This window comes from Elgaria multicarinata, chromosome 9, assembly GCF_023053635.1.
Source record: "Elgaria multicarinata webbii isolate HBS135686 ecotype San Diego chromosome 9, rElgMul1.1.pri, whole genome shotgun sequence".
Lineage (NCBI taxonomy): Eukaryota > Metazoa > Chordata > Lepidosauria > Squamata > Anguidae > Elgaria > Elgaria multicarinata.
Window position 1 is genome coordinate 91,081,809 of NC_086179.1, and position 22,044 is coordinate 91,103,852.

Consider the following 22,044-nt stretch of genomic DNA (forward strand, 5'->3'; position numbering starts at 1 on the left):
ATTTATATTCTACCTTTTCTCCTTCAAGGAACCCAAGGCGGTGTACATAATCCTCTTCCTCTCCGTTTATCCACATGTAATTGTCTGGATATATACACACACACACACCAATAAAATTCTATGAATGAAGGAAAGCAGGGGAACCATAAAGGCCTCACCTGAAAGCACGCTATAAGTAAGCCAAGAAAATGGAACATCCAAATAGCCAAAAACCTTTTATCCTCTGCCCCCCCCCCTTTACCCAAATTGATCAAATCAATGCTGCAGCACCCAATTTTAGGAATTGGGGCCAAACCTCATGCGTAGTAAAAACTAACATACATGATTAACAATTCTCTACAGGAAGAAAGATTTTCCACTCTCCTCTGCCCCCTGCAGCAAAACTCCATCCCAGATCCTGTTTTCATGTAGCAACGCTAAGTTGTTGATACGGCTACTGCTATATTTAAAGCCTTTCCCCCTGAAGCACCCTTTCTTTCTTGTTGACAGTAAAATGGATGGTCTCTGAAAGGAGCTTTTTGTTGCTACTGTTTTCATTTCCAGACAGTAGGGGCGGGTGGGGTGGGGGAGTGCAGAACAGATTTAATCTCCTTTTTGAGTTTGCCGGCATATAGGAGCTAAAAATGTACAAGCAAGAAGCCTAAAGCAGTGGAAGGGAGCAAGGGGGCGAATATTCCAAAAACACAACTTCTGTGAGCTAGAAACAAAAAGCTTTGACCATCAAGCAGATTTAAAAAAAAAAAAAAAGATTTGGAAAATGGCGTTTTTATTTTAATGAGAGGTAATAAATTTAAGTTGGGGCTTTAGAGCTAAGCAGTACTGCATAATAGTCACGATGCATGGTGATATCTTAGGACAAGGCGTTTAAGCACAATCAAGTTGGTTAGCCCACATGCGAAACGGGAGGCACGCAGACACACACAAGCACAGCTCTTTGCACGTGGGCAGGGATGGGTTGGCGGTAGGCGAAGCGAAGTAAACAGCGGTGGCCTGGATTCCCTTTTTTATTTGCAGTTTTATTGATTTTTTTTTTCATTAGCAAAAGCAATCCTGTTGAATTTGGGATTAACTGTCGGGAGTAGCTTTTTCACCGGCAGAAAGTAATAGCCCCACTTTATGGGTGTTAATACTATATTTCTTGCTATGCAGATTTATTGTTCGTGGTTGCTAGTTGGATGCACTCTATAGCCTACTACTCTGAGGGGATCTTGAATTAATCCATGCTCTGCACTAAATTGTACCACACACGTTTTGTATTTGGGGGGCTTTTTGCCCCACTGTATGAAACACACACGTGCACACACAAATGTACTCATAAATAGGTTGCAGAGGTTTTATCATGCGTGTAAGTAAGCTGCCATGCACTATGCAGGAAAGGCAGGACAGAAACGTTCTAAATAAATAAATAAACCTCCCTCCTTCTAGTCCACGTTGTGTATCTGTATGGCCCATGAAAGCTGGTACCACAGGATTCTTGGCTGGTTTTTCCGCAATGAAAAGGGCAGCATTAATAGGGGCAAGGAGGAGGTGAAGGCATCTTGCCCAAGTAACCCCCCCTCAAAAAAAACCCCGCCCTCTAGAACTGGAATTTATTTCTCCATACAACAGTACTAGGGTGACCATATGAAAAGGAGGACAGGGCTCCTGTATCTTTAACAGTTGTATTGAAAAGGGAATTTCTGCAGGTGTCATTTGTATATATGGAGAACCTGGTGAAATTTCCTCTTCATCACCACAGTTAAAGCTGCAGGTACCCTGCGCTCTTTTAAATCTGGTCACTCTAGTATAGCTCCTGCAGCTTTAACTGCTGTGATGAAGAGGAAATTTCACCAGGTTTCCCATATATACAAATGACACCTGCTGAAATTCCCTTTTCTATGCAACTGTTAAAGATACAGGAGCCCTGTACTCCTTTTCATAGGGTCACCCTACCCCAGAAAAGAGGATTATTGAAAGGCAGAGAATATTTTAAAAAAATCCTCTAGGTGTGTGACTATTTCTTTTTAAAATAAAAACTAGCGCTTTTAACTTCTTTTCTTATTTCTTCTTGGTTTCGTGTGTGTGTGTGTGTGTGTGTGTGTGTGTATGAACACACACGCACATGTGCACTGAGCTCTGTGCGCAGGCAGATACATTTTTTTTTAAGTTCACAATGATTCAGGATGAAACTGATCTAAATTTGAAGCTGCTATACAGTTCTCCAGGCAGATGTGATGATTAAGTGACAGAACATGAATCTGGATGACTTCAGTGTTTTGCTTGTCTTCTTCTCCCCACCCGAAAATTTTTAAGGGTTTTTTGTGTGTTTCAGTATAGGTGAGAACAAGACAAATTTGAGAGACCTTTAATATTAGGAATGTGCTTAATTTTTTGTTGGATTTAAAGGGAGCTTTTTAAGCCACAAAGAGGCTTGAGGGGAATCCGCACGTCGTACCGAGACCGCTTCTAAGCGACCCCAGTGCGACGTGAAAGCGATCGTGTAACTTGCCTTTGGAAGAGCCGAGGAAGAGACGTCCTTGCCGCCGCCACCCACAGACCTCCTCGCCAACCGGCGAGGAGAGCTCAGCTGAAGAAGGCGGGGTGGAGAGCGGAAGAAGCTCTCCACCCCGCCTTCTTCCCCCGAGCTCTCCATCCCAGCTAGCGAGGAGGTCTGTGGGTGGTGGCGGCGGCAAGGACGTCTCTTCCTCGGCTCTTCCAAAGGCAAGTTACACGATCGCTTTCACGTCGCACTGGGGTCGCTTAGAAGCGGTCTCGGTACAACATGCGGATTCCCCCTTAATGAGGCTTGAGTAGGATTGCCAACTGTTTGGTTTTAGGCTGTCCCAGCTGCATTGTTTGACTTCTGGTCAAGAAAGAAGGAAGCAACATTTTTCTTCCCATCCAGTTCCCCCTTTCCCCACCCCGGTTTTTTTAAAAAAATCTTAAAATATTTTAATTTTAAAACAGCAACAACAACATTGTTTCTTTTTCCCGTGCATGCATTGCAATCCTACACGTACTGGCTAGTGGTTGGCCTTCCCAGAAGCTGGGGGCCTTGCAGCACCATGCTGCATGGGTGAAATTCACGCTCATGGAATTTGACAGGACAATACTGTCCTCCAGGTGTTTCTCTTTGGATTTTTACACATTTTGAATGAATTCCCCAAACATCATAAAATCTGTGAAATGCTGCTATCATTTATAATCAGTTCTAACATAATGCGGTGACTTATGATGGGCCTGAAGCCATGATTTCAAATGCAAAGGAGCCAGATGCAAAGGAGCACAGAGCTCTTGTTCCTTGAGTAGTTGTTTAGGAGGGAGAATTTCAAAAGCCTCCAGATTATTAGCACAAAGTCTGAATAAGCACCAGCCACCTGGGCTTGTGTCTGTCATCAAAGTAGATAATGGACAGTTGGTTATGCAATCTCCTGGCAATGCTTGCAGAGTTCTCTTTGTACCTGACCAGGTTCATTCTCATGTCTGTATGTGTGTGTTAGGCCTAATCTACACCGAGCAGTCTATTGCACTATGAAAGCGGTATGAAAGCAGTATATAAAAGGCAGGAGCCACACCAAGCAGGATATAGCGGTATGAAAGTGGTATATAGTATGTGTCAATAAGCCCCAACAGTTGTCAGTGCATTTCAATACCACTATAAAGCAGTAGTGTGGCTCCTGCCTTTTATATACCGCTTTCATAGTGCAATATTCTGCTTGGTGTAGATTAGGCCTAAGATAGGGTGACCATATGAAAAGGAAGACAGGGCTCCTGTATCTTTAACAGTTGTATTGAAAAGGGAAGTTCAGAAGGTGTCATTTGTATATATGGAGAACCTGTTGAAATTCCCTCTTCATCACAACAGTTAAAGCTGCAGGTGCCCTGCCCTCTTTTAAATCTGGTCACTCTAGAATAGCTCCTGCAGCTTTAACTGTTGTGATGAAGAGGAAATTTCCCCAGGTTTCCCATATATACAAATGACACCTGCTGCAATTCCCTTTTCTATGCAACTGTTAAAGATACAGCAGCTCTGTCCTCCTTTTCATATTGTCACCCTACCTAAGACCCAGAACAGAAACAGATAATTAAAAACAAGGGCCAAACTACATGTGACATAGATGGCATCTTTGCACTTAATGTGCAGGTTTTTAAAAAGGCAAATAACATCAGCTGGGAGGGCTGATAAATGATCAGGAATATAGTAGGTGCGGAGTGGAAATTTAAACCTTTTCTCTGGTCTTGTGGTCTTGTGGTTTATACTGTTAGTTTTACCCTACCCTGTGCCTGCTTACCCTACCCTGTGCCTGTTTGCCTTCTCTTCCCCTCCTTATTGTTTTACTATGATTTTATTAGATTGTAAGCCTATGCAGCAGAGTCTTGCTATTTACTGTTTTACTCTGTACAGCACCATGTACATTGATGGTGCTATATAAATAAATAAATAAATAAATAAATAATAATAATAATAAGGAAAATCTCTCTTCTGAAATGGTGATTTGCCTTATGGGGAAACTCCCCATTGGCACTAGCCTCAGAGGATGAGATTTCATCAACACCATGGCAGGGGAGATGAAAGGAATGCAGAGAGAGGGTGAGGAAGGAGGAAATACGAGAGGGAGAGAGCGATGCAGATTTCAGATTATTTGGATGCAGATTTTTCTCTCAGAATATGTATTTTAAATCCGTATTTTGATCAATTTAAACTACAAAAAACTATGACACAACAGAGATCTGCGAAATGAGAAGATTATGGCTAATTTTCAGTCTGCACAGTGGTCCGACAGGAGCAGATCAGGACATTTTGTGTAGGAGTTGGCAAAGATTGTATAGTTCATGCATCCCTACTTTTTTTTTCACACACAGTCTGCCGGGACACCACCTTATTGAACTCCCTTCAAGCTTGAATCATTTTTGTTGTGTTCCCATAATGAATACAAATGGAGAAGGAAGGGAGAGGGATAATGGCAAAATCGTGACATGAGACCTGTTAGCAAGTCAAAGAGTCCTACGGGTAGGCTGTCAGGCTGGAAACAAGCAAGAAAAAGAAAGACAGTTTGCTCACCGGTGTAAATTATCGGTGGGATTTGGGTCAGGAGGTTCAATCAATCGATGGTCTTAAGGATAAAATTGCACAAGAGCAGCAGGGCCGGTACCAGACTATTTTGCGCCCTAGGCAGGTGAGCTGCTTTCACCCACTCCCACCCCCACCCCAGCGTACCTGGGCATGGGGTGCCATTTCGCCCACCAAGCCGAAGCGAAGCCAGGACGCTGGGGCGGGGGGCGGCTTTGGAACAGCATACCCAGCTGGAAGCTGCTCTGGGAGAGCGACTTCCGGGCGCGCCATTCCGAAGCCGCCTCCCCGCCCCCCTACCACAGCGTTCTGGCTTGACTTTGGCGCCCCCCCCCCCCCAGCCGAAGCGAAGCCAGGATGCTGGGGCAGGCAGGCAGCTTTGGAACTGCGCGCCCGGAAGCTGCCCTCTCAGAGCCATTGTGGGAGAGCGGCTTCCGGGTGCGGCATTCGGCATCCCCTTACCTTGGCGCTCTAGGCAGCCACCTGAGTGGCCTCTATGGTAGCACCAGCCCTGCACAACAGTAGGAATGATTGAGCCATAATGTCTTCATTCTTGTCTTTCCAGATTTCTTTCTTTCAGAAATATCGTTATTACATTATTAGATAGAAGTCAGATTAGCAGGCATGTTATTTACATAAGATTTCATGGGATAAGTATAAGAAAATATATATATTAGGTATGGATAACAAGACTGTTACATTCTGAAAAACAATTTTTTGCATTCTTCTGATCTCCAAAGTGCCACGCACGAGGCCACAGAAAAACCAGCACACTTCATGTCCATTTACCGGGTTTGGGCAAGGTTTATAACTGAGCCAGTTTGGAGTCAGAGCTGGCCCAAGTCATTTTTCTGCCTGAAGTGGAAACCCGAATTATGCCACCAGGGCCCCCACATTGAAAAGTCCTGCTGCGCCATTCAGACACCAATTCCTGCCTTTGCCTTTTCCCTTCTCTGCCTCCCCCCACTCTAAGGCGCCGCTACAGCACAGCTCTGCTCCCGGTCACGTGGTGTGTCTTTTTAAGTACATCTTCAACATGCACATTTGCCAACAAATCATTTTCATACTACCTTTTTTAAAATAAAGCCGCTCACTTTCAAAAGAAAATAATTTTCACTTTTTCAAAATTCCAGCACATGTTAGCAAAGTTGTGACACAGCCAGTTATTGGCGAATCCATGTGATCATTTTATTTTATTTTTCACGTGCTAGTCAGCAGCATCCTGAAACGCAGTTGTTAAAACACATCCAGGGCATGCCATAGTCCAGTACCAACTGAAAATAGTGGCACTGTTTTGTGCTGGATGAGAGACAAAACATAGTTCATTGGTATTACTTATGTATGTATTTTTTAACATGTGTGAACAGAGTACTGGACCAGATGGACCTTTGGTCTGATCCAGCATGGTGCTTCTTATATTCTTTTAAAAAGTCTATGGATTGAAGGTTTGAACCCTTAAAATAGGACTTATAGAGGAACAGTAAAAATATATATATATATTTTCGGTGCAAGAAACCAATATGCTAACTGAAGTTTTGGAAAGCTAAATTTCATGGCTTGATGAGCTCTGCTATAATTAAGTATCATGACAATGTGGTTTGTCATGTTACTTTGCTCCCCCAAGCGGATAAAGAGAAGATTGCATTTAAGTTTGCATTAATTCCTAGGGGAATTTTCTGAGACAGTCATCATGAAGCTACAATATGCTTTTTCAGTTAAGTATACATGTAGGTGGCCACTTATGCATAGCCAAAAAAAAAAAAAAAATTGAGGACACAGCAGATGGGCAAATTCAAGGCCTCTGCTCTCTGTTCTTATGGTTCTTTATCTTTAAACTGGACATGAGCTGGAGACCCCTTAATATAGAGGATGGTGTCAAATAGAGAATTCCCCTCTGACAGCTATTCAAATGGAGCAAAGGGTAGGCAACACAACTTTAAGTCAGACATTATGATTTATGCCATGGACAACCATCTGTCAGGTATGCTTTAAGGTGGATTCCTGCATTGAGCAGGGAGGGGGTTGGACTCGGTGGCCTTATAGGCCCCTTCCAATTCTATGATTCTATAAAATTTATAATTTATGCCATGACAGGTGTGTGACAGATGAGTTTCCAGTATCAGGCGCATATTCAATACATGCCAGCAGCCTGCATTCACAGAAAGACAATAATATGTACCAACTGCCTCCTATTTACTAAGTACAGCCCCCTCTTCCTGGTCCCTTATTAAAACGTCATCCCTATTTTGGCTTTTAATAAATAAAGCACATAAAACTTACACAATTGCTAAAAGCCTGGGAGAATAAATTTTGCCAGTTGCCCCAAATGACAGTAAAGTAGGTGCCAGATAAAATGACCCTGGGACAAGTACCCCAAAATCAAGGTGCCACAACTGGAAAGGCTAATTTAGAAGGAAAAACAGTTTCCCTAGTGAAGGGCCCCAGTGGACAATCCCAGTGACTGGTATGGGCAAAGACAATCTAATGAGTACCTAGATGTATTGCTGTGGTATAGGTCCTTTAAGGCAAACACCAACATTTTGAATTGGCTCAGGAACAGTCTGGGAGCCAATGAAACTGTTTCAGTACATGTAAAAGATGACCACCACCATCCCCACACACACACACACACACACACACACAAAATGCCAAGTCACAGGCCATAGCTAGACCTAAGGTTTATCCCAGGATCATTCCGGGTTCGTCCCTGCCTGAGCACTAGATGCCCTGTGTGGCACTTAGATGAACAGGTTTGACCCCAGGACAATCCTGGGATAAACCTTAGGTCTAGCTACAGCCTCAGTTAACAACCTGAGCCTATAGTCTAAATTAACTGCAGTTTCTAAAGTGTCTTCAAAAAGCATCCGCACATACAATAAATTATAATAATCTAATCTAGAGATTAACAGAACATGGATAAATGCATCCAGGTGCTCTTTGTACCAGGAGGGCTACACCTAGCATACTATTCTAAGGCAACACTCTGGAACTTAAGCCACTTGGGCCTGCAGTTACCCCAGACTGAAAACCTGATTCTTCGAGAGAATATGTCTAGAATGGGTTGAAATCACTTTGCTGGCCAGACAAGTCACCCATCCATCTTTTCAGGACTGAGCTTGAGTTAGTTGGCCTGCAATGGAACAACGATCAGTTCAGATTTTGATGAATCCATCCCACAGATTCCACAGCAGGCCAGCTTTTCCCCCGTTTGGTGGGTTTTGCAGACTTGTGGACTGTTTTTCTAACCTTCGGGAATTTTGTGCAAATTTCATCATAGAAAACTATGCAGTTCCCCATCGTCTAAAGTGTGAAACTGTGAATTCTGGAGGAATTTGCACATTTGGGGGGGACTGCACATTTTCACACATGGAAATTAGCGCAAATTTGCATTTGTAAAGATGTGCAATTGTGCAAATTGGAATGTAGTATTGTAGCAATACTACAAACGACAAGGATCTTGGAATTGTTGTAGATCGCAAGCTGAATATGAGCCAACAGTGCGATATGGCTGCAAGAAAGGCAAATGCTATTTTGGGCTGCATTAATAGAAGTATAGCTTCCAAATCATGTGAGGTACTGGTTCCTCTCTATTCGGCCCTGGTTAGGCCTCATCTAGAGTATTGCATCCAGTTCTGGGCTCCACAATTCAAGAAGGATGCAGACAAGCTGGAGCGTGTTCAGAGGAGGGCAACCAGGATGGGATGATCGGGGGTCTGGAACAGAGCCTTATGAAGAGAGACTGAAAGAACTGGGCATGTTTAGCCTGGAGTAGAGAAGATTGAGGGGAGACATGATAGCACTCTTCAAATACTTCAAAGGTTGTCACACAGAGGAGGGCCAGGATCTCTTCTCAATCCTCCCAGAGTAATGGGCTCAAGTTACAGGAAGCCAGATTCCGGCTGGACATCAGGAAAAACTTCCTGACTGTTAGAGCAGTACGACAATGGAATCAGTTACCTAGGGAGGTTGTGGGCTCTCCCACACTAGAGGCCTTCAAGAGGCAGCTGGACAACCATCTGTCAGGGATGCTTTAGGATGGATTCCTGCCTTGAGCAGGGGGTTGGACTCAATGGCCTTGTAGGCCCCTTCCAACTCTGCTATTCTATGATTCTGGGATTCTATGGAATCGATAATGGAATGAAACACAGATAGAATGGGTTTTTCTCAGTCTGTACATCTATAGTTGGCCGTCATCCAGTCCTACTACTCCCAGAAACCTGTTTAGCAGGTGCCACTACTTGGACTCTGATGTAAATGAGAAGAGGAGCTGGTTGTCATCAGCAACAGGACAAACTAGCATCCTTTAGCATTAATGCTGTGGGGATGGTCGGGAGTCCCGCACCACCACCCTCTAAAGGCGACTTTCCGGGCAGGAACAGAATCCCTGACATACTATGCCTCCAATTCTGAACTCTCAGAGCCTATCCAGAAAAATGCTATGGCTGAAGCACTACAGAATTGGAAGGAAGATAAGCTCTGGTTTCAGGAGAAGGAATGAAATTAGATTATGGTCCATTTGCACTCCTTGTGATAAATGGGGATTGTGAGTCACTTGATGGCAGATAATATAGTTAGTGGAAATCCCACATAGTCCCTCTACATGATAGTAATCTATCCCGTGTTTTTTGTCTTAAGTGAGAGTTTCCCGATGCTGGAATCCCAATGACAGGTTTAATTCAACACAGAAACAATATGCCAAGGCAGTCATTGGGTTGTATGAATTATGCTTGCAGAGGGTTTCAATATAGGTTCTCTAATGTCAAGGATGAAAATTAAGGGTAATTTCCTATGTTATCCTGATGGACCAAACCATGGAAACTTCGCAGTTTCTGGAGTGGTTAAATCAGCCAGAACCATGTGGATCAGGCATTAGCCTACAAAGGCCTAAATGTGTGGAGAGGCCTATGGGTTCACAGAGGCAATCATTTCACCAGAAAACCATACAGTGGCATGGACCTAAGCCTGCAATCATATGCATACTTGCTTGGGAATGATCCCCATTGAACTTGGTGGGATTCACTTCTGAGTTAACATGTATAGGATTGGTAAGGAATAGGTGGTGCCTTTTCCACCAACATTCAGGCCGTAGCTAGACCTAAATTTTATCCCAGGATTGTCCTGGGGTCAAACCTGTTCATCTAAGTGCCACACAGGGCATCCAGCGCTCAGGCAGGGATGAACTTAGGATAAAACTTAGGTCTAGCTACAGCCTCAGTGAAGAAACTAAGAGAACGGATGGCGTAATTTGACATCTGATGGCTCTTTTGCATTCCCTAGAATTATCATAGAGCCTTTTTTCAGAGGTTCTTCTTTCACTTTTATTTTTAATATATAAATATATTTTGAGAATTTAATTAATTATTTAATAAAATTATTTTCTTACAAAAATATACCGCCCCAAAAGTAATAAAAAAACAAGATGAATATAAGACTGAAAATCGTCAATTATCAACCATGAAACTTCTCCAACACTCAAAGTCAATAAGGCTTACTTCACCAATTTTACATATTCAGCCTCATTTTTATGCTTCTTAAATTTTCTCTTAATGCAATAACCAATGATTTGCATTCATTAGATGCAAAGATCTAATGAATGCAAATCATGCAATATTTAAGTTGCATGCTCATTTTGGTTCTTTCTTGTAGTTCCTGGAGGTAGTATTTATAATTTAAAAATATGACAGTTGGGCACCTTTCATGGAGATTTTCAACTGGTTGGGTGATAAAACATAAGAAGAGTCATATTGGATCAGACCAAGGGTCTATCTAGTCCAGCACTCTGTTCACACAGTGGCCAACCAGGTGTTGACTAGCAACCCACAAGCAGGACAAGGGTGTAACAGCACCCTCCTGCCCATGATCCCTAACAAATGGTGTATATAGGTCTACTGCCTCTGATACCGGAGGTACCACATAGACATGAGGACTAGTAGCCATTGTCAACCTTCTCCTCCAGGAATTTATCCAACCCAATTTTAAAGCCATCCAAATTGGTGGCCATCACTACATCTTCTGGTAGTGAATTCCACAGTTTAACTCTGTGCTATGTGAAGAAGTATTTCCTTTTATCTGTCCTGAATCTCCCACCAATCAGCTTCATGGGATGACCCTGGGGTCTAGTATTATGAGAGCGGAAGGAAAATGTCTCGCTTTCTACGTTCTCCACACCACGCATAATTTTGTTCACCTCTATCATATCTCCACTCAGCCTCCTTTTATCCAAGCTGAACCATCTCAGCTGTTGTAACCTTTCCTCACAGGGGAGATGCTCCAGCCCCTTAATCATTTTCTGCACTTTTCCCCATGATAGCTGTATCACATACCCTCAACAAGTATTGTTGTAAGGATGAGATTCCTGTCTTTCCCCATAATTGCACCACTATGGCTGCTGTTAATAAATATAAACAGTTGATTTACCAGAAATGTACTAGTGATTAATGAACTGTGCATCTGGCTTCAGGTAAAACCCAAACTGAGCCGGATCTACACTACTGCTTTAAAGCACTTTATAACAGTTTTGTTAACTGTATATGGAGTGGCCACAACAGTTGTCAAAATGGTTATAAAGCACTTTAAAATGCTTTAAAGCAGTAGTGTAGATCCTGCCATGGTCTTTGAATTCTGTCTTCAGATCTGATTCAAAACCCATGAAGAAATCCATCATTTAAACTCTCCCAGGGGTTGGGTGGGGAGGGGACGAGAGTGTAAATTCTGAAGAGAATATTATTTTTGTTTAGAATAGCTGCTATATTACTCTGAGATCTAGAACAGCAAATCACATTAATCCAAAGGCATGGCGCCCTTCATGTTTACTTTATGGCATTATTGGGGAAGGTAATAGAAGCAATAAATTGTGGCTGGTACTAGGACGTGTTTGCTTAAAGTGTATTTAAACATTAGTCACATATCACCAAATAAATATCTTTCAGCAAATTGTGGAAATGATCCATTGCTTTGCATTTGCCAGCTAATGCCCAAGGAGTCTGGTGTCCTCATGAGGTACAAGTGATCGATCTGCCTTTCTTATGAATTACTTTAACTGATATTAGCTGCATTTAAAATGGATTCCGATTGCAGAATATTTTCTCATCCTTCTAAGGGTTGATTTACTGTATTACAGTCAGATCTCCTTCCCCTCAATTCAATTTCATTCTTACTCTGTTCTCTCTAAATAATGTTATATGCCAGACGCATTCATCTGGAACCATTACAAAACAGTAATACGTGTATTCATTTTTAAAGTTCCTTTTGGTCTTTATTAAGGGTGCAGCTACGAGCTTTTCTACATGAGGCTTTTAACCTGCCACTTTACTGAGGCTTCTGCTTCCAGATTCTCACACAGCACATAGTTAAATTATGGAACTCACTAGCACAAGATGTAGTGATGGCCACCAATTTGGATGGCTTCAAAAGGGGGTTGGATAAATTCCTGGAGGCAAAGGCTATCAATGGCTACTAGCCCTGATGGTTGTGTGCTATCTCCAGTATTCGAGGCAATAAGCCTGTGTGCACCAGTTGCTGGGGAACATGGGTGGGAGGGTGCTGTTGCACCATGTCCTGCTTGTTCATCCCTGGCCGATGGCTGGTTGGCCACTGTGTGAACCGAGTGCTGGACTAGATGGACCCTTGGTCTGATCCAGCATCAGGGCGCTTCTTATGTTCTTATGTTCTTATTCTTTGTGGGATTAAGATCAGCTCCTGGAGTCTTCTTTCTCTGCTTTTCTATATGTTCCATTACACAACCACTATGTAGCACTGTAATCAGCAGAATTGTGGGAATACACTAGGGTTTTATGCCGCCCATTCAAAATATAACAAACTTCCTTTGTTGGATAAAAAACCTTAAAATGGTTGCAAAACATGGGAAAGGCGCTTGAGGAGGATGACATCTTATAAAGAATCCACAAACTACAGTGAATGGGGGGAATCCCAAGCAAACAATAAATGCCTCAAGTAGAAAGGCTCTATGTGTAATATGGGAAATCTATGATTTCCCATGGATTTTTTAAAATAATAATAATGCAATAGTAGACACAGGAAATGCCCGAATTAGATTGGAACTATAGTGTTGGGAAAGAGGGTTTTAATGCCATTTTTTTTCAATTAAAATCACACTGTGAAAACTACTATTTGCCCTTTGGAGAACCTGTATGTTTCCTCCATAGAACAAATAGCAGCTTTTTGACAGATTTTCTTCAGGAAAATGGTACAGAATGAAGGAAACACTGCTATTAAAATTAATTTTTTAAATTGTAGGAAATCTTCATTATGGATTTCCCATGTCACGTCGAATTTGTCTTTTAGCCGGAAAGTAATGCTAAGTAAGCCAGTGTGGTGTAGTGGCTAAGGTGTTGGACTGGGAGTCGGGAGATCCAAGTTCCAGTCCCTACTTGGCCATGGAAACCCACTGGGTGACTTTGGGCCAGCCACAGACTCTCAGCCCAACCTACCTCACAGGGTTGTTGTTGTGAGGAAAAAGTGGAGCGGAGGAGGATTATGTACGTCGCCTTGGGTTCCTTGGAGGAAAAAAGGCGGGATATAAAAGTAATAAATAAGTAGTCCATTTCAATTCTTATAGTTCATTTCTCTTTTAGAGACACCTCAAAACCAGTGGGGATAAGTACTAAGGCATCGGGGCTCTCTGGGTAGAGTAATTGAGGAGGCAAAGTTGAAAAGCCATGCAGGGCTTATTTTTATGCATTCAAATAAGGGATCGCTGGGAATTATGGGAGTTGCTGTCCAACACTTCACTAAACATGGACCAGTATGGTGAAACCAGTTTTAGACTGGCTTAGCGAGGGATGATACAGATGAGAAGGGGCAGACAGGTAGTAGATTCAGTTGGAAGCTGGAAGTGCAAAGCTATATATTGATCAAAGTTTTCTCCCTATCACTGTAGTTTAACTACTATGGTTGAATGTGGTGTGATTGACTAAAATAGTCTTTCTAATCACTATTTATTCACTAAGGATGCAAGCCACCAATGATGTGTTTTTGTTTTGCTCCCTCACGAAGTTCCTTCCTCACAGTGGGCATTCGATAACTTACTACATGGGATGGTGGTCTTCCATAACCACCAAGTGGTTACACTTACCATCAACACCCATCCACCCATCAGCTTCTCAGGATATTGAAGTGGCTGCGTAAAGTGGTAATTCTAGATATAACCACACATGACTCCCAAATATCTGAAACTTTCCCGATTACTGCTTGGTGGGAAAGCAAAGAAGCTGTGCCTTCCTCCCCACCCCCTTCCCTTTCACATAAACAGCCCAGCACTGTGAAAACCACTTTCATGTGATGCCATTCCAAGTTGCAGGAGAATGCCTGTGAATAGCACAGTGCTACTGTGTGATCAGGGTCCATTACACTGGTCCTTCCCATGTGGTAAGCATCCCCGTCAAGAGAGAGGGTTCCATTGAGGTGTAAAAGGTCCAAGCACTTCGCCCTGCCACTCATGTGATTGTATTATTCACACAGACACACATCTCTGCATTACTGGACCACACACTATGGCTCCCACACTGATAGGGGACCTTTATCAGTGAAGAAATGGAAGCTGTTTTTCAGTCAGTTGGGCAGCCGCTGCCAATTTCTGCCCTAAAGTTATTTTGGGCCACATCCTGTGCTGATCAACACTCAACACTTTGGGCCTAAGTACATATGATTCAGTTGTCTATCCTCTGGTAACCTCTAAATCACATTACTGCAATGCACTCTACAGCCCTTTCTACGCATGTTTGGCAATAAGAAAGTACCCTGGGCACTGCCACAAAATGGCTGCATGCCATGGGCAGTGTGGCAAATGACAAGTGACCTGCCCAAAAGACTCTGCCTCTGCAATGCAGGTTGGGGGCTGAGATCCAACACACTAAACAAATCCTTTGACCTCACAGTTTTCAGCACCAACCAACGTCTACCTTCACAGAAGGGTTTTTGTTGTATGTTTTTGTTTGTTTGTTTTTTGTTTGTTTTTACTATGTAACGTGAAAGTACTACCTTTCTAGATAATCTTCCAATAATACAATCATCCAGAATCTGTAACATGAATTTATTCTTTCACTATAACTGATATGATCCCCCTTATTCTTTTATAGGTAAAACCCAGGTGATGGGTGAAATCAAGATTGCTTTAAAGAAGGAAATGAAGACTGATGGAGAACAGCTAATAGTGGAGATCCTTCAGTGCAGAAATATCACCTATAAGTTTAAGTCTCCAGATCACTTACCAGGTATCAATCATAAACAAGCATTTTAATGCCGAATTTAAAAATAGCGATGTGATTCATAATCACACGGTTGGATCCAGATTTAGTGCAGAAATATCACCTATTAGTTTAAGTCTCCAGATCACTTACCAGGTATCAATCATAAACAAGCATTTTAATGCCGAATTTAAAAATAGTGATGTGATTCATAATCACACGGTTGGATCCAGATTTAGACATGATTCAGATTCAGATTCAAACTCACTGAAATCAAGACCACTAATTAATCATGACTTTGGCTCCACTGATTTAAATTGGTCTTCTCTCAGCATGACTAAATCTGGATCCAGAACTGTCAGAATGACAGACCTGTATCCAGCCCCAGGTAAATAAAATCATCCACAGATTACAATGGGCGCAATTAGGCCTACCTTAATAGGGTGGAAGGATTCTGCTTACTGAACAGGTCTTAAGTATCCTTATCCTCCTCCCAGTCCCCACACGCCACCCCCAAATCTACTTTGGACGTGCCTCCGAACCTCTTTGTAATGTAACGTAAGCTCCTATGGAATGTGTGTTCCAAGTTGAAGTACCTCTAATTCATTTTCTTTCTGGAAAATATGTGGCTTTCTTCATCTTCCCTTCATCTCTTGTATGTAAGATTGATAAACAATTTCATTTGATGAATCCCGTAGCAATCAGGACAGGTTTTGCTTTCATTGCTGTTGTTATCAATTAAGTGCTGATTTAAGTGTGCAGGAATCACTTCAGATCTAAATAGAGGGGAACGGCAGAGAGAATGACTTTAACGCCAAATTTTGAACAGTAAATGCACCTAATGGGATCCTGTATGATAGGATGAACTATTTGTTTGAACAGATCTGTATGTAAAGCTGTACGTAGTCAACCTCGCAACTCAGAAGAGAGTGATTAAGAAGAAAACAAGAGTATGCAGGCATGACCGAGAACCTTCATTCAATGAAACGTTTAGATTCAGTTTGAGTCCTACCGGACACTCTCTCCAGGTAATACTCCTCCTTAATGCAAACTGACTGTTGTGCTTCCTGTGTTGGCATTTGTGGAGGGCCAAATTAGACACTCCATGGAAGTTTACCAGAGGTTCCCAAATTTGCTACCCCCAGGGCCCGCTTGAGAGAAGCTGAAAATGACCACAAAATGGTGACAGATGGAGTTTGAGTTTGGCATAATCAGCTGTTTTATATTGATACCTAATCCCTCTTTGAAAACACTAAATTCTTTGCCACAGCTATTTCCTTGTACCAGGGAGTTTCATAATTCAACCTCCCTTAAGTACAGACATTGGCTCTGGAGGTATCATTACTCAGTGTCCCCATTTTGGGAAGAATTTGTTGACGCAGAGGTTCTAAGTCTGGGTTTTTGACATGGAGCCCATGGGCACCAATTTGCCCCTGGCTCCCAGGCTCATCTGATTTTAAGATTATTCCTTAATATTATTTTAAATTGTTCTTTTTAACTGGGAGAATCTGAAAGCCAAAGTGCTTCAAAATCTTTTGTTTGGGTTCCAAAGAATGGTTTTGTCGTTTGGAGCTCAGTCAACACTTCTGCCTTGTTCTTTGGCCTAGTTACTTTTCTGTTAGTCTCACCAGTTTGCCTTCGTAAATGGGTGTTTTGTGATTGGCCATGCCCACTATGGCAGCCATTTTATTCATGAGCAAGCCCCTCCGTGGCAGCCATGTTGTGAGGGTGCCCATGACATTCTCAAAATTCCAGATGTGTCCACTGACCCAAAAAGGTTAAAGACCCCTGCTCTTAATAGATAGATAGATAGATAGATAGATAGATAGATAGATAGATAGATAGATAGATAGAGATAGATAGATAGATTGCTTTTCTCCTCCTCTCACACGCCTCCCAAAGTCTTTTTACTCGTCTCCTGTCGTTCCTTCTCTCCTTCATCTTTCATATATCCCTAGTATCCTATCTCCAACTGCCAGTTTCTTTCACCGCTTCCTCCCTCTGCTTTTACGTTAACTTCTTCCTATGACAGCTTTCCTCACTTATCCTATTCTTCTTTACTCTCAGTCATTGTTTTTAATTATTACCATTATCTTTTTAAACTATTAGCTGCCACACTTGACTATACAATGTGCATAGTATGGCCATGTAGCAGAGTGGTCAAGCAAAGAGACAATGGGCAGTCTGCAGCGCTGGAACCCACCTGAAGGTTGCTGAGACCCACTGTAGTGTCTCACCCCACAGTTTCAGAAACACTGTGTTAGACATTCCATGAGCAATCTCCCAATGTCGTGTGTTTAGTTTGTTCTTTTATCGGCAGGAAGCTGTCAGTTTCAACAGAGGGGCAGCAGGGGGCACCCCTTAGCTTAACCCTTTCTCTTCCCACCTGTCTGCAGAAAACCACACTCCCCAAGCTGCTGTTCTCCCCACCCCACCCCGAAAGATATGGGAAACCAATATATTTTCCCTTCATGGGGATGGGGAAATGTTGGAGGAGCATTTTGTGCAGAAAATTGACAGGAAAGAAAAAGCCTTTCCTTCCTGTTCTCCCAGTCTTAATTGCAACCTCTAATGCTGCTTTTCAGTTAAAAAAAAACACTGGGAGACTGTTTACTCTTGTTCTGGGTATTCTTCTTAGATATAGGCATTGCCAAGTAAGTAGAGTAGTGGTATTTCTTCGGCTGCCTTTTTCCATTATGGTGTTTTACATCTTTAGAGGAAGATTTCTTTTATAGATGAAAACCCAGAATAGTTGTGTCATGGTTCTGTCTCTTGTCAAGTCAGAAGCTTGACTGAAACATCCCTTTGGTAAGAAAAATGTGCCCATTTTGGCTTCTGATTGAATGGTGTCATGTAGTACTAGGGCATGGTGGATCCATGGCCTAGGTTTATGCTACGCTGCCATGCTAATTCTGCATACATAGGCAGTGGAGGCCTGGTTCAAATAATAATAATAATAATAATAATAATAATAATAAATGTATTTCTTACCCGCCTCTCCTTTTAGATCGAGGCGGGGAACAACATTAGAACAGGAATCAATACATCTTAAAAATTCATGATTTAACATTGATCTGGATAGGCCTGCCGGAAAAGGATGGTGTCCATGTGGAACCTACATGGGTGAGGGTTTTCTTTTTTGTTGAGGGCAGACATCATCATATTTAAACCAGTGTCCTTCAGCATACAGAATATTCTTAGCCTGGAGAGTATTACCTGCTCTTCAAGTGTCAAAATATAGTGCTGTAGGCATAGAAGTAGGCAAGGAATTAAGTCAGCAGCAAAGAGAGAATTAATAAAGTGGCAAGCTCTTCGAAACAGGAGTCTTTGATGGGATGTTCGCCATAAAGTAGATCAAGAAAGTTCGTAGTTTGGGGGTACTCTTAGACCCATTTCTGTCATTGGAGGCTCAAGTAGCCGCCACGGCTCGGAGTGCCTTTTACCATCTTCGGTTGGTTCGCCAACTACGGCCTCTCCTGGACAGGGATAGTTTGACCACGGTGGTACAGGCATTGGTAACCTCAAGATTGGATTACTGCAATGCGCTCTATGTGGGGCTGCCCTTGAAGCTGCTTCGGAAGCTGGAGGTAGTGCAGAATGCTGCAGCTCGGCTGTTGTCTGGAGCTGCCTCTTTCCAGCATGTAACTCCTCTGCTGAGGGAGCTGCACTAGCTGCCTATTCGCTACCGGGCCAGGTTTAAAGTTCTTGCACTTGTGTACAAAGCCCTAAACAACTTGGGACCAGGATACCTGAGAGAGCGCCTTCTCCCTTACCAACCTGCCTGGTCACTGAGGTCATCCGAGGGCCTGCTCGTGAGGGAAGAGCCTTCAGCATGGTGGCGCCCCTCCTGTGGAATTCCCTGCCTTTGGAGGTCAGGCAGGCACCAACCTTGTACTCCTTTCAGCGCCTCCTGAAAACATCTTTATTCCAAGAAGCCTTTCTTTAACATGCAGCCTTGGATTACTGTTATTGCTTCTTTTAAATTTTGTTTTAACTGTTTTATTCTGTTTTCATTTTCATTTTATCTTGTACACCGCTCCGAAATTTTTCAATGGGGAGCGGTATATAAATATTCTAAATAAATAAATAAATAAATAAATAAGAAAGGGCAAATGTTTGATCAGTGCCACAAGGCCTATAAGCAGCTTCCTAATGGAGGCCCCGTTTTCGACTGTGGGAAACCCAGGTTCACATTCCTGCTCAACCAGGAAGCCCCCAGCTGAGCTTTGAGCAAACCACTATCCTTCAGGATTCTAGTGAGGGTTGGGTGGGAATGTTGCCACATTGAGGTCATAAGACTGAGAAAGGGCAGAGAGATAAATGTAACAAACCAATTACCACTTCACCTTGACTTATTTAATAGATGCAAATACAGATATATTGTATAGCTCTTTCTTACTCTCTAAGGCGGTAGTTTTCAAGCTGTTTCTGGAGAACCCTGGCCTTCTTTGGAAGCTTCTCAGGAGTTCTTAATAAGAAAGGCAGCTTGTCCATTGCTATAATTTCCCCCCTTGTAACGTACAACCACAATAGACGTGCTTGATGTGTTCTATATGGCACACCATCAGTTCTTGTGGAGCACACTGTCAGGCACATGGAACGTTGTCAGTTCACATGGTGCACCAGTCTCCGGAGGTGTGGGCTATGCCCCACTTGAACTAACTGTGCACCAGAATCTCTCTGGCAAAGGTAAAAAGTCTGAAACAAAGGTGAAAAGTGATTAACATAATAGCAAATATCTATCTAACCATCTGCTCTGTTCCCAGATTCTCCTTGTTTCCAATGGAGGAAAGTTTATGAAGAAGACCTTGATTGGTGAGGCCTATATCTGGCTTGACAAAGTGGACCTCAGGAAAAGAATAGTAAACTGGCACAAACTTTTGGTCAGCTCAACACAAACACATTGAGCGAAGCTGTCTTCTTTGTGCCTTTGCAGAGAATCTACTTACGTGATTCCAAGACTCTCCTTTGATATTGTGTTTAGCTAGGCCTTCAGAATATGAAGTAGAGGGGAAAAACCAAGTTCTGGGCTACTTAGCACACTTTCATGAGGGCTAGTCAATAAGTTTTGCTGTATTTTTAAAAAAAAATCAGCAAAGAAAAACCCCAACCACTCTAAGCCCAGAAGTTAAGATAAGTCTGCTTGAAAAAGGAAGAGTGAACTCTGAGGGCTTGGTGATGTTAGAATCTTTGTGGCTATGAAGCAAAAGAACAGCACCCATGTCCTGGACGGGCGGTGTTAATGCAGACCATTTGGATGCTGCTAGAGGCAGAGTCTGTGAGAGAGCTACCTGGTTCTTGGTGCAATCAGAAGGGAGATCATTTTATGCAAAAGCACCTAAGGTGACTTTCCAGTTCTCACTTATTAGAAGACTCAACTGTGTTCTTCTGCACCTCAGAATATCTGACTATTTGCTTTAGTAAGATCTTGCCCCAGGAGGCAAATGGTAGAATATTTTATTTTATTTTATATGGTGGCAATGTTTCTATTGTGCATTATTTTTACTTTATTAACTATATGCTTTGGACTGTAAGTTCAGAATGATAATCTCTGTTCTCCATGTTATTAACGTAAAATTGCCATCTTGGAATGTAAAAGTGCAGAAAGCACATGAATTGTCATTTTGGAAAAGGTGAAGAAATTGGGGGGGGGGGGCAATTGGCACCATATCATGAAAAGAGAAATGACACCAGTTGTGTGTAAGAAACTGCAGTTCAGCCTACTTGTTTTGAGTCAGTAGTTTAAAGAAATTGAGTTGATTCAAAGGGCTTTCGAGCACTAAGAGGGGTATTGTTGCCTCACTACCTATCTGTCTTGCCTTTGTGAACTTCAAGGGATTGATGTTTCAAAATGTCTAGCATGAAGTAGCTCATACATTAGATCCACAATGCAAATGTCTCCCTGGTCATTTGGGCATTCTAAATCCGTCAAAATACTTGACACCAAGAAGAAGTGACACAATATATCTCACAGTTTGTGTGGTGGTGTTTTACAGACTTCTTCTATGCACGAAGTAGCACACGTTCTGTTCACACATGGTGTTCCATTTAGCAAAATAAAAGTACCAGAAGAAGGATTTCAGCAACGTGGCATTCTAAGGCCAAATCTTACTTATAAAATGAAGGATCCATTCCTGGAGATTTCTAACCTTCTAGCATTCATTGCCATGGCCTCAAATCTTTCTGGAGGCATCAAAAATAAGCTATGTTTATGGCTTCCATATAGACTTCCTAAAACAAAACTGGATACACCATTGTTGGCCCCTTGCTATACTGATTGCTTTATGTTCTTGTAATAGAAAATGGGCAACTCATGACACTATCCCAAACCATTCCTTGAAACAGAAATATCAAAACTTCCAGTGACAACCAGTATCTCGAATAAATAATACCCAACAAGAAGAACATACATTTTGGGGGTTTTAAAAGCAGGGCTCATCTGCATAATTTTGTTCTTAGGAAAGTCAAAGAAACCTCTGGAAAAGTACTAAATAAAAATAATGACGTTAAACAGAAAGTTGGAATCCCCATGAATAACTTCTTGCTTTTATTTTAATCAGTGAACCCTTTATCAGAGGGAGAAAGCCCCAAAACTAGAAAATGTGTACAAGAAAGGAAGAAAATAAATTTTATGTTTACACAGGCAATACATCTTGAGACAATATATGGTCATGGTAGAGCTTCACTGATCCAATTTTACCTTCTAATACACTGCATAATTCATTTTATTCCCTGCAGTAAACTATTTAATCATTGGGAGGAGATAGTGGATATGAATGTAGATTTAAC

The 22,044-nt window shown here is 42.2% G+C and overlaps 1 protein-coding gene across 1 annotated transcript in view; it reads left to right on the plus strand.

Moving 5' to 3' along the window:
- Positions 1–21,164, plus strand: part of PCLO (piccolo presynaptic cytomatrix protein) — a 167,384-nt gene extending 146,220 nt beyond the window's left edge. Inside the window, exons 21-23 of the mRNA XM_063134321.1 lie at positions 15,148–15,282; positions 16,138–16,283; positions 20,022–21,164. Coding sequence (XP_062990391.1) covers positions 15,148–15,282; positions 16,138–16,283; positions 20,022–20,162 — 422 coding nt within the window. The 3' untranslated portion in view covers positions 20,163–21,164. The remainder of the gene's footprint in view (positions 1–15,147; positions 15,283–16,137; positions 16,284–20,021) is intronic.
- The last annotated feature ends 880 nt before the right edge of the window (positions 21,165–22,044 follow it).